This window comes from Patagioenas fasciata, chromosome 1 (genome assembly GCF_037038585.1).
Source record: "Patagioenas fasciata isolate bPatFas1 chromosome 1, bPatFas1.hap1, whole genome shotgun sequence".
Classification (NCBI taxonomy): Eukaryota; Metazoa; Chordata; class Aves; order Columbiformes; family Columbidae; genus Patagioenas; species Patagioenas fasciata.
In genome coordinates, this window is record NC_092520.1 from 77,048,024 (window position 1) to 77,066,980 (window position 18,957).

The window sequence follows — 18,957 nt, forward strand, 5'->3', positions numbered from 1 at the left end:
AATGAAAAATAGCAATCCCTCCCCCCCCCAAAAAAAAAGTTAAAAATAAATCAGGCCTTTCAAACCATGTGTTATGAAAATGGCTTGGATATACACGTTACACATTCTTCAAAATAAGCAATTTTTGGCTCTCATATGAAGATAGCTATAGGGATTGTTTCTGTGAGTTTGCATCTTTTATGATGGGAGAAGCTTTAGCAAAACCACTGTCCAGATAGATTAATAAATCCTTATACTCAGGGTTAAACTAGGTTAGACAGAATCAAGGTTATACATCTTGGTCTTGAACAAGTCTCTATGGTCTAAGAGCTTAGAGAGCTACGATAAGTTTTGTCTGCATTCCTAGAAGCTTACTGCATTGGTATTCATCTGTTCAGCTATTCCTTTTCAATATTTGTGTTGAGAGAGGACAAACCACCAGCAAGTTCAAACAATGCGTGACTGTCTGGGAACCTCCTGCCTACCCTGCTGCCACTGGAGTTTGGAGTGAGTTCAAAGAAAGATGCTGGGACCCACACTGCCAGCAGAAGCTTTGCCTACAGACAGACGTCAGCACTGCTAGGGAAGGAAAGGAAGGAAATAACCCGTCCCAAACCACCCGTCGCTTAAGCATTATGAACCTGAAATTACCAGCCACAACTAGAGAAGCATCTTCTTGCAGCAGTCACTACAACATCCACACTGATGACACTGCCATCTCTTTTCTGGTCACTGTCCTTTTCCCAGCAGACCACTTCTCATGCACAACCACCAGCAAACCAAACATTGCCAGTTTCAGGGCCAGAGATGTATATGAATCATGTTTTATTCCCTAACACTGGGAATCGAGATCTATGCTCTCTGGTTTCAACTTCTCACTGACGTGAGGGCAAAGAAAAACAAGTGAGCTCACTAGTTTGATGTACATGAGATGTGGATGCACTTGTTTTGCCCAAATTAAAGCCTACTACCATCAGCCCAGAAATCCTGAGTATAAGAACTCTCGTGATCATTACATGAGGTTTCCAGTTGAATGACCTTGTCCAAGGATGGAGATGGAGAGAAACATAAACTTTAACTGGTGCATCTAAAACATCGGATTTCAACTAGATTATACACAGAATTTTCTCCCCCAGCGCTGATTTTCATTCCAATACTTAACTTATAGGTCTCAAAGACCTAATGCTTAGATAGCAAGTGAATACCAGCTTCTCTGAGGTCATGACTCATTCGAACCTCTGAGCCACACTTCTGACCCATACATGTTGTGCCTTTGACATCTAAGGGCCCCTGCAAAACCTAGGATTACAGCAGCAGAATACAGAAATCAAGGAAGAACTAACAACTCAATTCATTACATGTTTGTTAATCTTGCTACAAATTTATGCCATTTAGGATTTTTTCATTCCACTGGTGATTCCGGGAGTGAACAATTCATAAGCACCAGTTAACAAGTGGAACAGAGTCCATAGAAGGTAGGCTTGGCCTCCTACAGCTCATTTGCTGTGAGGGCGTGTTCAGTCCCTCTGTGCCCAGTCTAGAACAAGCCAAGCAGCGTCAATTTATCTGTCCTGTGAAACAAGGATCTGTCATTAGAATACAAGATGGCAAGGTGGAGAGCATGAGAGGGCATCATTTGTCAAAAGTTGATAGCCAGTGAGGTCATGACTGGGATGTTACATCTGTGAACTTGACATAATGATGACCAAAAGGCCAGCCCCTCCCTAGTAATTAAGAATTTGACTTTCCTTAGCCACAAATGTCTGAATCACTCTGGTGACTCAAAGCGGAGCCTATCCCATCTCAGAGACAGCTCTGACTGAGTCAGGCTGGATTAGCATGCATCCTTTACTCCTACCATCACTCTTCTGCTGAGGCACAGCTGCCACCGTTCCCTGTTCCGACGCCCCACGCATACACACACTCCTAATCGGTTTTCTGCTCCTTGGGGAACGGGTCTTTTTTCTTTCTTTCCTCCTGGTATCTGACTGTGCTTCCTGTCAGCTGGGTTACCCATTATAAATCCCTACTGAGTAGACTTAGGTGAATAAAGGATTTTGTGGCTGAGAACAAACTAAAAACCCGGAGATTAAAAAAAACCTTTCAAGGTCAATCCAAAGTGATAACATTTTGGGGAGCTAGCACAAAATTTTAAAAAACAATTGTTCAAGGCTGACCAAAGCATCATACTGGATCATAAGTGAAAGAAATTATCATTTAAATTCGGAGCTGTTTAGCCCTTTTCTGAAAGGCATTTTATTTAAGAGTTCGATATGTTGATCTAATGTTGAAACATTTCCTTTAAAAAGTATTTGTGAAAGAAACATTTAGACAGTTACACAAATGTTTTCCCTTTTGTTTTTGAATAAAACTATTTACCGAATATATCTACTGAAAATCTGCAAGTCATCATTCCAAAAGTGCACTTTTCAGCAAACATTGTTTCCTAAAAAAAGTTTCCATCTAAATCTTCATGTTTCCTTCAGAGCATTTTTCTTTCATAAATCAGTGCTGATAGCCAAAAAGACACCAGCCAAATATCTTCAACAAGAATGAGACTCATCAGTTACTGTGAAGAGTTGAATAACACCCTGTATTTTCAAGATCCTATTCATCCTGACTGTGTCTATTTTAGAGATCTTACCCTATATCCTCAGGATCCCCATATCCTGTGGATACAGGCCAGTTTTTCAAATCTGCTCAGAATTTTGACTGAAGCTTTTACTATACATCACCTTGAAATACAGACCAATCTTACTTAAAATTTGGCATCGCAACAGCAAGTCATCTAACACTGTTGCATGTCTGTCAGTCAGCACAGCAAGCCAATGCTCCCCAGCTCAGCTGTAGCCCCTCACAGCTACCAGACTTCCTCTACCAGGTTGCTGCTTGGCTGGTCCCATCTGACTTTGCCCTACAGCAAGCCCTCCTGCACAGATGTGCTTGTCTCCTCCCTCAGCAGGCAACAGAGAGTCGTCTTCTTGTGTGCACCCCGTTGGTCTCCCTCAGTGCCTCCCGTGCCATAGCAACATGACTTGGAAGTGCTTGATTCAGAATAAATGCAACGCAGATGGCAATACCTGCAGCTAAGGTTGCTTGTCGCTTCCCGTTTCACTCGGACATGATTTTGCAAAACTACTTCTCTGCAACATCTGGCATTTTTGGCGATGTCTGTCCTCTCCACCTCCCAGCAAATGGGAAAGAGTAGCATGACAGAAATTCTTAACAAAGGACGGATGTTTCTAGCACTGAGAAAACGTTTCCCATCCCCCCATCCCAGTTGTTTTAAGAAGTTGATGAATTCTTTTAGCTGAAAATTCACACCTCTGGCACATAAAATTTCAGCCTGAATGACTGAATTTAAATTTGTTGGTGTCATAAACAACTGAAAGCGGATTTAGAGCGGTAAGAAGCAAGCAACCTCAACAAGTGTAGCTTGCTGTGCCACCTTTTAATAAAATATTATCTGTCATCAAAATTAGCCAACTCTCTTAAAAATTCAGGCTTTGTGGTCTTATTTTTTTTCTCTCCCACAGTCTGCTCCTAGGCTCCAGTTGTATCCATGTATAATCTATGGCTGTTTTGCAGAATCAAGCAACTACTCTTTGAATTACAATCTCTTTAAACAAGGTTAGGGAATTCTGCTTGGCCAGCTGCCACTTTCCTCTGCCATTTGTATTGATGACATGAGGATGATGGACCTGATATGCCATAGCTGGTATAACCTGTGTCATCATTTGCACTCTGACAAACTGTATGAAAAATGCTACAGATGCAGAAAAGTTGGTGCTTTCCACATGGGCTGAGCAATCAGTTTGTGCAGGTGTCAGGGACTGCCGAAGAGACAGGGAGGAGGAAACTGCAGCCTTGTGATTATGATCACAAGCCCCAGGTGATCCAGAAGACACTCAGTGATGGACAGTAATGAGGAAAAGAAAGAGAATTAGTAATTCTGGGAGGAGGTACACAGTGGGGAGAAAGAGTAACAGCAAGGAAGCAATGTGGTGAAAAAATGAGCAAGATGAAGGGGAGGAAACAGCAGAGAAACTGAGAAAAGAAAAAATGAAATGGGGGAAAGAAACAAGGACAGGGAGAGCCAGCGCAAGACGAGAAGGGAAGAGCACTGCGAAGTGTTTATACAGAGAGATGCACCAGAAGACAGCATATTGGACCGAATCCCAAACAGCTGTCATGGAAGATCCTGCAGCACATCCACACTGCTGGAGAGGAATGAGCAAAGTGTCTCACCGTGAATTTCTTGTAGAGCTCATAAGTGAGGAGAGGGTTGGGCAGCTCCCTGAAATACAGCTTGCAGAGCGACCCCACACAATGGATGTCCTGGAGGTAAACTTCCCTCGTCAGATCCGGGCATTGGTCAGAAACAAACTCTTGTCTGGAACAATATGAAAACATAACAATGTAGATGAATAAGATTTTTTTTCCAGGTAGAAGACAAACTGGAAAGCAGAGATGTCTCTGCAGCCTGGCTCAGACTGTCTCCTGGGATCAGGCCTCCAGGTTTCAACCAGTCCCTGGTTTTCCTAACATAATCCCATGAGTGGACTCCAAAATGATACAAAGAGATTACTTTGTCTTGAAGTGAGATAACTCAGCATCTGTGCTGAGACCCTCCAGGCCTTTTCCTTTAATAAATGCAGAGGGAGAACGTTTTTTTTTCTTTGTCATGGACTAACCCTTGAAATGTTGTATTTCCCTGTTACCAGCTTCAGAGACAGTTTATCTTCTGCACCAGTGTAGAGCTCTGTTGGCCTCAGTCTATGCCTGAGGGACTAACAGCAAAACATAACGACAAAAAGGTAGCAAGAAATGTGACCAAATCCCTCTGGCACTCAGACAGATTGCCCTTACCTCAGCTTTTGTATGTTGGATGTCACTCCTGAGAGGCGGTAGATCCCATCCACAATGCCATGAGTCTCAATGAACTCTGCACAGCTCTTCAGCACGTACGGGACTAGGAGAGGAAAGCAAGGCAAGATACCCAATGAATATACACCAAGAACTTCCATGAATCACCACAGAGGAGCCAGTTTCATGAAACAACAGCAAAGGCTCTCTGCAGATGCAGGCAAGGGTACAGTAATTAGAGAAATACAGGGCAAACCAAAAATAAACCCCATAATGTGGTTGAAGTACACTTGCAAAATGAGGTTATGCTATGGCTGTGCCACGCCATGCTCATTGACATATGACAATGACTGACCTTGAAGTCACAGAAACATTGTGGGGAGAAAGGTAGGGATTTCCTCTCTCCCTTTTTCTTTTCTTTTCAGGAAAAAAAATCCTTTTCATTCTAATTGAAAGCATGAGGTATAGCATGACATCCTGGGAACCTCCCCACTCCCCAGGATAGAGTTCTAGCCCCACTGAATCATGCCAAAAGGCCTAATTGGCTTGGATAAAAATCAGAGGAGCATTCACACTTCCATATAAGCCTACATACCCACAGTTTAGTGCTCATAAACTCCCACAAAGGGGGTATAAAGTTCATATATTGACTAGATCTGCACACTGACAAAATCTGACATTGGCTTCAAAAGGACTCCATCAACATAACCAGCCAAAGGCTCAACCAGCCTTAAAGCTGAGAGGAGCCTGAGGCACAACATTTACATCCAGACCCGGACCCAAAGTATATGTTTATTTTTTCCCCATTGTATAGATATAGGAAACCCTCATCCTCTTTGCCAGACTAAGGCTCCCTTTGCCCAGAACTATAACAACCCTAGCTATAACAATAACAGTAAGAGAGTCCTTCCTTATTAGGTGATAGAAACTACCGTGTATTTAACGCAATGCTTCACACAGCCATAAGCACAAAAGTCAGTAAATGCAGAAGTTAAAGTTCCCTGCTGTAATGCTGACTCTGCTGCACTGTGCACTCAGAAAGCTGTAGGAAAGAAAATGGACTAAGCCATATATTTGACTGGAAAACCAGGCATAGGAATTACTACATCTTTGCAACACCACACAGATAATGCCTCTGGCTGGACCTCCCCTGGGTTCTTCTGCCTGAGGTTCAAGACCACAATGATATATCAACATGTGCTTCATCAGGTGGCATCCAAAGACAGCACTCCAAGGACAGCCTGAACAAAAACCAGCTGGTACCTTATTGTATTTCTCATGGGTGTCACTGAGGCCAGACCCAGCTCATGGGTGGTGGACTTGCCCCTACAAGGCGGCCCAGGGCACAAGCTGTGGTGAGGAGGACTTCCAAGCTGGTGCCCTCCTCAGTGACACACTATTAGTGAGCCCAATTGGTCAAGGAAGTGCTAATGTTCTGCTTCCCAACTATTACTGAGGGAGGTAAAGAGGTCCTTCTTGTGCGTCCCTTCTCTTCTCTTCTGGCCAACCCAAGTACAGGAATACACAAAGTGCCAGTGATTACTTGGAAGCCTGAATGAGCCAAACAGACTAATTCTCCTCAGTTAAAGGACACTCTCCAAAACAACAGGGAAAATCTGACTTTATGGGGTTTTTTGAGCAGGGACTCATAATACAGATACATTAGTCATGCTGTGTCACACTCAAAGCCCTTGGGATGATTTTTATGACCTCTCCATGCTACCTGGAAAAAGTAGAATTAATCAAACAGAAAACCTATTTGATCAGGACAGACATATGACAAGGTTTGTTTAAAAATCAAACAGTCTCTCTTATAGACAAACCTCACATGATGGTGCCTAGCTGCCACAAAAATAGGGTCCAGGCCCACAGTGCCCTTTATTAGATACTTTTTAACATCTTGGTTTTAAGAATAGGCTCACCAACTAAAAATGCATATACTAATGCTTGCTGTGGCTAATTTGACCTCTTGAAAGCAAACCCTATTAAATCACACTGGTTTTTTGCTGAGTTTTAAGTTTCCTTGGGATAAATTAGGTCAAAAGGCCTCAGGCAGGTAAGCAAACCTCTTATCAGCCAGGGAAAGGTAGATCCATCTGTTGAGGACTGGTAAGCAAAAAGAGGGGCCTCAGGGCAATAAGCTGTAGCAAACGTACACAATTCAACCCATTTTCAAAAGCAGGTGAAGACTTCAGAGTAGAAGCAACCTACAGACTGCAGACAGACAATGTGAACCAAGCTCTGACAGCATCTCTTACTCCAGCCCTGCAGTCTTCCCTGATTTTCCAGCCCCGGGCTTCTCACATATCTCTGACAGTGTCCTTCACTTATCATGTACATCATTTCCTTCCATACCACATCTTCGGCTCTTATGAAGAGAAACAGTCAGTTATGCCAACATGTCTTGTGGTTTTGTGATGTCAAAAAAAAAAAAAAAAAAATCCCATATAGGACATATTTCACTTGCAACCAAAAATTACAGATTTTGACCTCAGATCCCTGGAGGTGGAGGGACTACATCAGCTTTCTGCAAATCAAGCCCCTAAATGCAGCACTTTCATGAAGCTGGAGCACAATAAATGTTTTCTTTGAGTGGAACCTGCAGCTCTGAAATTCCTAAGCAGCTCTGATCTCCTACAAAGCTGAGTCTTTCAGGCACTCAGGGGAGGCGAGGTTAGAGAAGCCAGGAGTAGCTCCCTCCCACTTCCAGGCATTTCTGAGGTGGTTTGATTATTTCAGATGTGGCTCCTGATGAGCCAAAATAAAGGCTCTGATCAACCCTGAATACGAGGAGGTACAGACCCTAACCTGTGCTTTACAACAGGACTCTATCGACGTTACAGGGCACACATAAATCACAGAACTGGATCTCTCCCAGAGGAAGATGGAACGTGGATAGGGATTTGTAGAAGGGGCTGTGTGTATGCGTGCAGGCACAAAAAGGGGGGGATGAGGGGTGTCCAATCTTGACACTTCTATAATTAAAACTGTGCTGGAGGCTTAGAAGTTGGAAGAGGCAGCTGGTGTCACACAGACTCTGCCTGTTCTGCCAGACAGCCAAACTGTCCTCATTTAAAACTACAATAGAAACCAGATGGAGGAGGAGAGGAGAAGAGAGCATGGAGCAAGGGCATCAGTCAGAAGGGAAATTGAGTTATAAACACACTGCATACAAAAGACAATACTTCTCTTCCCCTAGACAAAAATAAACCAGAAGGGCAGTCGCAGTAACTCGTTCCACTCTCACTGTATATCACCTCTGAGCTCGGTGTAGGCAGACATTCACCTTCAACAGGGTCTTTTCCATGACCGCAGCTCATGCCACCTCCCTTACATGTGTGTGCTACTCCTGGTAGCTCAGGTATCACACCTCCCTCCCCTTCCAATCTCTCTGGCTTCCAGAGACAGTGATGGGTGCTGAGCATCTCACCCCCCAACCTTGCTGTGACAGGAGGGGTCTCTCTTCTTCTGTCCCTTCCCAGCCATGGTGCTACCACCCACCAAACCTCCCCACCAGCGAGCAAGGTGCTCACTCTTTGCCTGCCTGACAAAAACTTCATCTGGCACAAGGCTGAGCATTTTGGACCAAAGCCAGGGAGACATTTAAGCATGTGCCTAACTAAATCACCAAACAGTCCAAGCAGGAGGGGACACTAGGAAGAGAGAGAGTCACCCCATCTAACAAGAGGTGGGAGGATGTCCTTCTGGTTTCCCACCAAAGCCAGCAATGAGTGAGAAAGACCCCAGTCCAGCAGGAGACTCAAGCAATGCCCTGTGGCCTTCAGTGCCACCTTCCAGAAGAAGCTCTTAGTCTCCATGGGCTCCAGGTGGACTCTAGGGAGGAGGTTGCTAAGTCAGCCACCCTAACCAGTCATGGTGAATAATGTCCAGTAAGACTGTGCTTAAATTTAGCTAACCCAGACTGGGTCATGTGTTCACAGTACATTGTACTGAACTGGACTGAGTAGCAGCAGGCTTCATTTTTATCTTTATCCTTCTGTTATTCACTCAGAGGGCTCTTTGCAAGGATAAAAATCAGTGACAGAGCTACTCGGGTCCTCCTTAGTGGCTGGTTTATGCCACATGGAGGAGGTTTCACGTCCTCTCTAATTTTATTTTAATTTTAGTTCAAATAACAGGATGATAAATGCAGACTTTTCATTTCACCTGAAACACCAAATTTTTGATGTTTGACTTGTAAGAAATAGTTCCGTGTGGGGTTTTTTGTTGTTTTTTGGGTTTTTTTAAGTTCTCCCAGAAATGAATCCTGCACCATAAAAAACATAGTAGCTATTTCTATTTCACCATTTTGGTTTTGATACATATTAGTATTTTTTTTAATTGTCTTCCATTGCCCTCAATAGTAGTACATGCTTCCTTTCCTGCTATGTCAATAGCATGACAATAAAGGTCAAAATAATCTCTTGTTTCAATTTAAATGACTAAATTAGGAAATATTTTCTGCTAAAAAATAAATGTTTCAATCCATACTAAGCAAGAGTTGTTATTTTGTACAAAAATAACAAAACAGTACACATTCTAGAACATACTAATATATTAACTTGGCCTCCTAATCAGAGGAAAGGAGCAGCATTGCATAAATGGCAACATACTTGAGAGTCAGTATCTTTGGTGTGACATTTTTCTGCATTTCCTGATGCTTCCTACTTTAAATCACAAGTTTTAATGCTGATTCACCAGATTTATTTTTTTTTTTTGCTGATCATTTCTGATTTTTACTAGGCTTAAGGTTGGCTGAGAAAACAAATTCCAGAGATCAAACTGTTCTCTCCTCCCTGAAGCTCACATGAGCACTGGTCCAGCACAGCAGTCACAATTCCAGTTTGTCTCCCAACATATAGCCCTGACCCACATATAGCCCTGACCCACAGCAGTTGAGGATAAATCCTGTCTTGACCCCAAGTATCATCTCCTTTGCCTTCCACGGTCTCCTTTTCAGCAGGGGCCAGGAATGGAAGGGACCATAGCATCTGAAATCGCTGCAGAGGATTTCTCCTGCTCCGAGATGAACTTGGCAGACCTGGGGGTGGGGAGGGTTTTCCCTGCCTGGTTGTAACTACTGCAAGGACAAACAAAGGGCTGCAGTCTCCAGGATGTCTATGCGTACTTTTCACCAGCACTAATTTCATTTTACAGAAGAAGAAAAAATAAACTGTCTCACCATCAGATTCCAGTGTTTAGTTTGGTTGTTAGCACTTAGCTACCACAATGTCCCCATGCACACACTCACCTGTGTTTGAACAGCGTGAGATAGCTAAACAACACCAAACGGGCTTAAAAACAAATCACCTTGTTAGAATCCTCCTCATCTCTTCCCCCTTAGCTGCCATAAACACAGTTAAAAAAAAGACAAATATCTGGCACCGAGGTGATCCTCTCTGCATGGACAGCACAACTGAATCATCATATAAGTCACACACTCCATGTTTTTTTCCCTCTAATTCTGCAGGAAATGTCTCTGCAGTGTCACGGAGGTTAGCACAACCGTGCTGTTCCCTGCGATAAACGCACCATCCTGAACGCAGTTGTGATTCGAGTGGGCAAAGATGTGGGAAAAACAGATCTCAAATCTAACAGATGCTGCGAGCCATCACTCTCCATGGCCTGAGTGGGAAGTGGAGACACTGAGCGCTGTTTGGCATGTTGATTTCAAGCAAATGCACTTCAGCACAGCCTGCAGGCCCCGTCTGAGTTTGAATGAAGTCAATGGCACCAATATCAAGGGGTTTTATTCCCATTGATATTATACCCAGCTTACATCTCATATATCTAAATAAGATGTGTAGGAACACCTGATTTTCCAGAGCAGATATGACAGTTATGATGTTCCAGGCAGAAATGAAAGAAGCCTGTGGCAGACCTGGCCAGTTCATCAACAACACACATCAAAGAAAGCCTTAGAGAAAGCACTGCACAAGCAGGATTGAATGCTGACTCTCAACAATCCCAGCGGTCACCATGCCCCCCTGAAACGTGACTAGTACCTTGACATAGCTGGCAAATTCTGTGATGCAGGCACTTTTGAAAAGAGGTTGTACTAAACACTAGAATAGTTTTGTTAGGAAAACATCCTGCTGTAAGTTTCCTGAAAAAAAAAAAAAAACAAAACAGACCAGATAACGGAACAGGATATCTTCACTCCTAACTCTTATGACTCTGTGGTAAAGCCACCTCTAAAAACAGCATCTTAGGTTCTGCAGGGCATGTCAATGGCCTGTACACACCCTCATCTAGCCATTTGAATCCTAACAGCTCTGATCCACAGCAGATGAGGGTGGATACTGTACAGCGTTTTGTTCATCACAGCACAAACAATCAGGGTAATTAATTCTGGAGGTAGGAGTAATGGGAGAATTTATGCTGTCTCAGAAAAGGGATTTGGGTATAAATATAGAAAATATTAAAATAGTTTTGAAGCTGCATATAATGAATTGACCTCCATCTCAGTAAATGCCTAGATACTACGAGGTGTAAGCAGGCTATGAGACAGGAATTCTGCCATTAACCTTGTTTTTGAAAACGTATACTCAGAGCATTACCAAGCCCAAAGGCTGTGTCAGCACTGATGGAGTACAGGAGTAAGAGGGGCAATGACGACACTGCAGCTCAAGGGAGCCAGGAGAACCAACCTGCAAAGGAAGAGTATTGAGCACTGGGATGGACAGCTGGTGAGGTAGGTTCCATTCAAAGTGTCTTGAGTGCCAGCTGTCTTTCATCCAGATCAGTAAAGAATCTTATGGACTATAGGTGTCACACTGTGTTGCATTCTCCTTCCTTTCTCTACTCCCTTCTTAAGAATGGACACCAATGTAAGCCATGCTAACCTACTTGATTGCTGGCAACAAAGCAAGGAAAATATATGGACTTCATTCATAAGTTGTTTCCTCATCTCAACCAATTTTGACCTATATGTTTTCTTTTACAAGCGCTTCAGAAAAAAGTTAGAAAACAAACAGTGCACAGTCTCTTATCTTTTACCTGAGCCTGCTAGCTGATACAGACTTGCTCAGTTTCTTACAGTCCCAAAATTACTCTAGAAGTGACTTGTAAATGATTACACCCATTTCTTGACTGTAAAAAAGAGTGTAGAAATCAACATCTCTCTTGACATGCGATGCTTAGGATCCCAGAATCTGAAGGAGGGCAATTCAAGGTGATCAACTCATACTCCCTACAAGTGTTAGTTTGTGCCATATTTCTTTTTGATTTGGACTTTTGGAATTCCAGTTTTTTCTTTATAAGAAAGCCTTTGGGGCTGTTAGAAAGAAATTCTGAGTGCTTAGATTTTGAAGTGAACCTGAAAAATACCAGCTACTGGTTTAACAGTTTTGAAGTCCTTTGTATTGTGCCTTTCACAAACACCACCTGCATAGACTGAGATCTGTAGCAATCTCTATAGGATACAGAACTTGTGGCTTCTCTGCTGTTCTGTCATGTTCTCTCATTTACAGAACCTTAGTCCACTTTCATAGTGATGGCATGCTGGTGACAAAGCAACTGATTGCCAAATAGATACTCTCAGGAGGCTTCTGGAAAGACGATGCTGTTGTTATCCTCCTGGTGAAGAGAGAGTGAAGTGAGGAGACAGGCCATTGTCTCATGAACCCTGGTGCTGCAGCAAGATGAGCTTTTCCGCAGTTCCCTCTGTGGTTCTTTCCCAGGAAATTATTGTTGTCCTTTCGAATGTGCAAGGGTAGGCTGGAGATCTGTCAGCACTCATGGGTCTCCTTCCACACTTGCTACACAGCAAGTCATTTACCAGCATTTATGACAGCCATTTCCCAGCTTTAACACATACATCCGACCGTGCCAGTTAATGCAGAATGGCAGTGCCAATGAGCTCAGGTGTGTGAAAGGGGGGCAACAGGGGCAAAACACCCCATTGAGAGTTCAAGTAAACACTTGGGAGCAAGGTACAAAGTAACTGAGAAGCTAGTCTAGACCAAGCATTTCTATGGATGAAAAACTGCATGGCTGAATCTTGCAGCACATATTTTTATCTTTTCATTTTGCCCTCTGTCAGACTGATGGACTGATGCAGACTGACACTAGATTATGCAGCAATGTTCTTTCACTCAGGCTTCTCAGTGATCTTGCCTCTAGGGCTCTCCTAGTGAAGAGTGGATACAGCAATTCCCAGAGGTTATTCCAAATGGGCTGTTTCATGGATAGTCAACAACTTTGGGCAAACAGTGGAGAAAATTGCTGAGAATCATTATGTATCACAGACAGACAGATGAGGAGTCTAAATACAAACCCATAAAGGCTGCAAATGAGAAGTGAAAGGCAAATGAAAACAGACTTTTGAGAAAAAGTAAATAAGGCTTTATGATGTCAATCTGACTGAAAACAAACATGCAAAGGCACTAGCAATAATCAGTCATTATAGTCTGAAGCCAAGCAGCACAAAATCCGCTCCATCTTTGCTCAGTTGCTGAGCATATATTTAGACTGTTTTCACTGAAAGGCTGTCTGGGCCTGGCCCAAAGAACTGCACTCATACAAAAAAATCCCATTGAATTTGGCAATATTTTCCACAAGACAGAAAAAAAATATCTGCTTGTTCTTCTCTCTCTTACCTCTAACCATGGCATGCAAATACTAGCAAACAAGGTATAGGAATGATAGAAGCATTTTCACCAGCTTTACAGGAGCATAAAATGATGGTATGAGGTTCAACACAGAGTGGAGAATTAAGACTGCTGTTGGCAGTGGAAGGTCACCTAGAAATGCTCCTCCCAGCCCTGCTCAGAGGAGGCTGAAAACAAATCAGTCTTTATTTGAAGAGGATTAAGCTACGGGTGACTTGGATTGCTGATGTTTGTCTGGTGAAACAAGGTGCTATTCTACCCATCCTAAATAATGCCCAGGGTATACGATTGCCACAGTCCAGGAGCTCACTTTCTGTGTCCAAGCAACATGGAGAAAATTCCGTCATAAGCAGCACCTGGTCAGACACATATACCTCTATACATAAATAAATGTATATCTATGTATATATCAACATATATATGTATGTGCATATGTATACATCTATGCATGTGTTTTTACATACACAATTTTATTCATGTATGTATATATGTGTCTGAGAGAGTTTTCCTGTGCATTACCAGGAAATTCTTCTTAGATAAACACCTTTTTTTTTTTTTTTTTTTTTTTTTAAGAAGGTGTCAATCAAAGCCTGATGCCTGAAGGTCGTATTTACAATAGCCAAAAATCTGCAAAAATCTTGCTAGGCTGAGGTAATAGGTCTGGGGGACACATGACTACAGGTTGGTGCTCTTGCTTGTTGAAGCTTGCTCAGCCAGCTGGAGAATACAGAATCACAGAATGATTGGGGTTAGAAGGGACCTCTGGAGATCATCTAGTCCAACCCCCCTGCTAAAGCAGGTTCACCCAAAGCAGATCGCACAGGAATGTGTCCAGGTGGGTTTTGAATGTCTCCAGAGAAGGAGACCCCACAACCTCTCTGGGCAGCCTGTTCCAGTGCTCTGGCACCTTGAAAGTGAAGAAGTTTTTCCTCATATTCAGATGGAACCTCCTGTGCTTCAGTTTGTGCCCATTGCCCCTCATCCTATTGTTGGGCGCCACTGAAAGGAGTCTGGTCCCATCTTCTTGACACCCAACATTGATGAGATCCCCTCTCAGCCTTCTCTTCTCCAGGCTGAACAGACCAAGCTCTCTCAGTGCCTCCTCATAAGAAAAGTGCTCTAGGCCCTCCACCATCTTTGTAGTCTGCCGCTGGACTCCCTCTGGTAATTCCTTGTCTTCTTAAACTGGGGAGGCCAGAGCTGGACACAGATGCAGCCTCACCAGGGTAGAGTAGAGGAGACCATTGTCAAAGACATTTTCCATGCTCTCCTCTCTTAGACAAAGTGCATTTAGATCATGCATTGCTCTGCATGTTGCTACTGTGCTGAAGACCTTTCTGGGTGAAGTTCTTGCTCTCAGCTAAGGAAGGGTGGCGTTTCGGGGATGGATTACTCAAGCATGTATGGATTTCTACATCAGCAAGTCCAGAACCAGTCTCAATGAATTGGTTTCACTCAGTAGCTTAGCCCATGGGATACGGGTCACTTGGCTACATCTTTTAATCTCCAGGAGCTGCGGTCCTCTAAAGTGTACCTTACAGCCTTAATTGTAGGGATCATATTTTTCGTTCTGTACACCAGGGAGGGTAAAGAGCTCTAAAAGGAGCTGCTAAGCAGCCTGGCTTCAACATCTGGATGTGGCACTGCACCTTCAGGGCTTCTTTCAGAAACAGCAGGGAACAGAGCACTACTCCATCTGCCAGCCTTGTAGCAGATCAGCACTTCCCGTATGTTGCAAGAGGGCAGCTTGCTCCTTCTGCAAAGCCTGTGAGAATCATCAAGGACAGCAGAGGAGGCAGAACAGCATTTGCAGATGGTGTCACACTGCCCTCCAGCCTTCTAGAGGCTGGGATTGTCTAGAAGAAAATATTTCCTGCCACACTGTTTGTGTCTACCTCCACCCCACAATGTCAGCACATAACTACTGAGATGAACCCAGAGTGTACAGCCTGGTTTCTCCAAGGCTGACCTGCAAGGACTGTACCTCTGCAGCTGTCAGGCAGAAGGGCAAGGGTACCAGAAACAGCAACTTCTGCTGTCAGAAGCTCAGTAATGAAAGGAAGCATAATATGGCTTTTACAGACCCAAATAAAAGGGGAAAAGAAACAGAACTGAATAAAATATTACAGTATGATGCCATCTTCTTCTTCCTCAAAAAGGCTTCTATGCCCTATCCTCTCACCTAGTAGGCACAAGTCAGGAGAGATATCTATCTATACGCTGCTCTTCTTTGTACTCCCAAGGCCCTTTTGACCCAAGTGGGAGCAGTTGTCCCCATGACTTTTTTCCCAGACAGAAAACCCCCCCCAGTTCCACATGGGACACAAGCCTCCCCCTCCCTTCATCTCTCAATAAATATGCATGCTAGTGGTTATCAAGCTGAGGGTCATTCTCAGTGCTAACAATGGAAAAAAAGAAGCTATATCCAGCTGTTACTAAAGTAGTAAATCTCGTCACTTCACAACTGTGCTTCTCAGTTTCCAAGCACCCCAACAGATTCCTGATACATTCCATATTTTACTCTTTATTTTGTTTTCCATTTAGCAAAGGACAGGCTCCAAACCAGTGTGAAGAAAAACAACTTTTTTTTTTCTTTCCCATCTTTTTTTTTTTTTTCACCCTGCTATCTCTGCTCAAAGTCAGGCCAGGTAGCGCTTATCATTTCCTCTGCACTGCAAACACCAACGTGCCTGTGTTTCCTGCTGGCCAGTCCTAAACCACCAGCCGACATTGTTTTCAAGGCCCCCCTCGCTCGGAGGTAGCAGCAGCTCCGCCGCACAGCGCTTCCTGTTGATGTCAGGCCCCTTTTCCTCCCAAAGCAAAGGGGCTTCCTGCCGGAATCCGTGTCCTTTTCCATGAGGACTAGCAGGAGCCATTTTCCTACACAGCAGCCAAAGGGAATTAAAAAAAAAAAAAGAAAATAAAAAAAAGGTAGTGGAGACAGGGATACAATGGGGAGGAGCAGGCACGGATGAGTCTTTTCCTGGTAGTGTTAAAGAACATCTGGGCCCTCTCTCATTGAGGAGAAGAGAGAAGAGATAAGAGGTGAAAACAATAGAGTTATGTCTCAGGGTTGACGGTATTTGCAAGTACCAGAGAAATCACTTATTAGCAGAGAACATCAGAGACTAATTACAGCTGCCGATTTCCCACTGCTAAGGAATGTAAGCTCACAAAAGAAAAGCTACAGCCACGGCCCCCATGCTCCAGTGGCGTTGTCATAAGCTGTGGGAGATGCCAAGACCTTTACGCTAGACCATTGCCTTTGGTTTTATTCCTTCAAACGGAGGAATCTCTACCGCTGCCAGCACTGTTTCAGCAACAGTGCAGAAACTGGATAACAGTTTCAGAACATGGCTTACACCAAGCTGAAGCCCTTCAGCTCTGCAGACTGCCATTGCCTGAGCCACTGCCCCAGCAGAGAAGGGGAAACACAACCAGACACCATTTTGCACCTCCACACAGCCCATGGCATTAGAGGTTTGCTCTTGTCCCATTAGAGAAGCTGATGAGCTTGTCCCAGTTCCCACCAGGAGGTTATCAGTGTGCTGTACAGCGTAAGGAACAGCCCATGAACGTGCAATTACAGTCTCCATTGTGGTGGGGACACACAACAGGAAAGAGCGTGAGCACAGCCAGCCATGCCAGCAGCGTTGCCTGCCCTCCATAGCGCTTCAGCCACACGCCCCCCATGTCCTTCTGTATTGGGACTTGTTCCCTGCAAGCAGAGCTTTCCCCTACTCAGGGAACAACGAGAGAAATAGAGTCCCTCAGCATTTTTTATAGCATGCCTAAAACTACAGCCAAAATGTGTGTAGTGGGGAAGGGTTTTACGAAGAGGCCTCTAGCAACAACCAAACAGGTTATTAGGTCCCCTAGCAATAACCAGAACCGGACTTGTCCCTTTGAGTTTCAGCTACGGCTCCTAATGGTCCTCTGTGGATGAGTTCCACATTTATTTCAATATTGTTACAATGTGATTTTCTCCTTCTTTTCCTGCCTATTTCCTGGCCTCCTTCCTGTGTCACTGTAGGAACTAAGCAAAGGGTTACACTTCCAAATTCCGAGTGAACATTGCCACAGAGGCTGACAAAATTACTCCAGCTTTATGCAACCATAGCCAGCAGCAGATGTGGCCCCAAGCCTGGCAGAACCAGCAGAGTTGCAAGACAGTGAACTGGGGCTTAGTTTTTCCCCACAAGCAGAAGTTCTTACTCAAGGTGCAATTGCAAAATCTTGATGGCTGGTGAGGCTGTTAAGATGCAAAGGAAAAAATCCCACCTATGTTCACATGGCAGAAGTTGGCCAGGGCCACTGAAATTTGCAGCGCTGACATTTAGGCAAGGATTCCTGGCTGCAGAAGACATGCCCTGCATGGCTAAACTTAGCTGGGGCTGCACGGCTGCTGGCACACAGGAGTGGGATGGGGGACCAGGAAAGGAGATTTCCTTGCTTTTTTTAGGGAACTCCAGCCTACACGGTGCCAGCATCTTTTCTGGAAGGTGCTTGGCAGCTGGTAGCACCATCTAAAACCTGTGAGCGCTTTGCAGGATGTGACCCCATTTCTAAAGCTGCTCTCAGAGCAACACCACACTTTTTGACAGAGTATGCAAGAGAGACAGGCCTCACCGATCTCACATTTCCCCGTCGTGCTCTCACTCTCTTTTAGTATGGCTTGCTGTTCATGAATGAACTACCTCAATCCCTCTTAAGCAACATGTTGACCAGGAAAAGGGCGTGGGGATTATTAATGGAAAAATCCTTGAATCTTTTAGCCCTGCAGCATGGTTACAGTTACAAGGAAAACAGGATACCATGCTGCATGTGGGGAGGAGGAAGAGAAAAAGAGCAGAAACTCTAATGATCTACAGGGATACACTTGCAAAGAAGAACAAAGTGGGGGTAGTAAATAGGCACAGATGGCCCACATTACCAGGAGAGAAACCAACGCGCACAATAGCGGTCTGCACGGGCTGCAAATACCACCAAGGGAAAGGGCTTGCTCTGGATGATCAGGGGATTGCAATGAGGACGAACTGAATGAAATGATGAGGGGAAGTTTAAATTGAATGGTAGGAAGAAACCTCCTAAGAGTGAGACGTAGCATCATGTTGTACAATTGCCTTCTCAAGGGAGTGGATGGGAGCCACACTGCCTGGATATTTAAAATTAGGCAGGGAATTATTCTGAAGGGAATGATCCTGCAGAGGCCACTGTGACAAAGACAAAACAACTTTGCTGGCCTTCCTATTTCATTATCAGGTGATGCCTTTTAAGCCACAGTGAGACCCCCTGGAAGAGTATTGCTGTGTTAATTATAAAGAAGAGCATATAGTTCTAGTACTCACTACAACAAGGGAGAACTGCAACCAACAGCTGGAGTCTAAAGTGAATACTAAAGCATGCGGGAAGAAAGGCTACTTGAAAATCTTCCAGCCAAATCATTTTCCAGTGGGAAAGTGTGCATTTGACAGAATAAAAATATTTCACTGGAGTGCAG

General features: G+C 44.0%; 1 protein-coding gene across 2 annotated transcripts in view; it reads right to left on the reverse strand.

Annotated features, from left to right (window-relative positions):
• Positions 1-18,957, reverse strand: part of ARHGAP31 (Rho GTPase activating protein 31) — a 61,431-nt gene that overhangs the window by 19,672 nt on the left and 22,802 nt on the right. The window contains exons 2-3 of one of the 2 annotated variants that reach the window (XM_065829226.2): positions 4,849-4,951; positions 4,228-4,372 (exon numbers count right to left, since the gene is read on the reverse strand). In XM_065829226.2, the coding sequence (XP_065685298.1) occupies positions 4,228-4,372; positions 4,849-4,951 (248 nt within the window). Of the gene's footprint in view, positions 1-4,227; positions 4,373-4,848; positions 4,952-18,957 lie in introns of those variants that run through there. The other variant, XM_071809323.1, reaches the window with a different exon arrangement.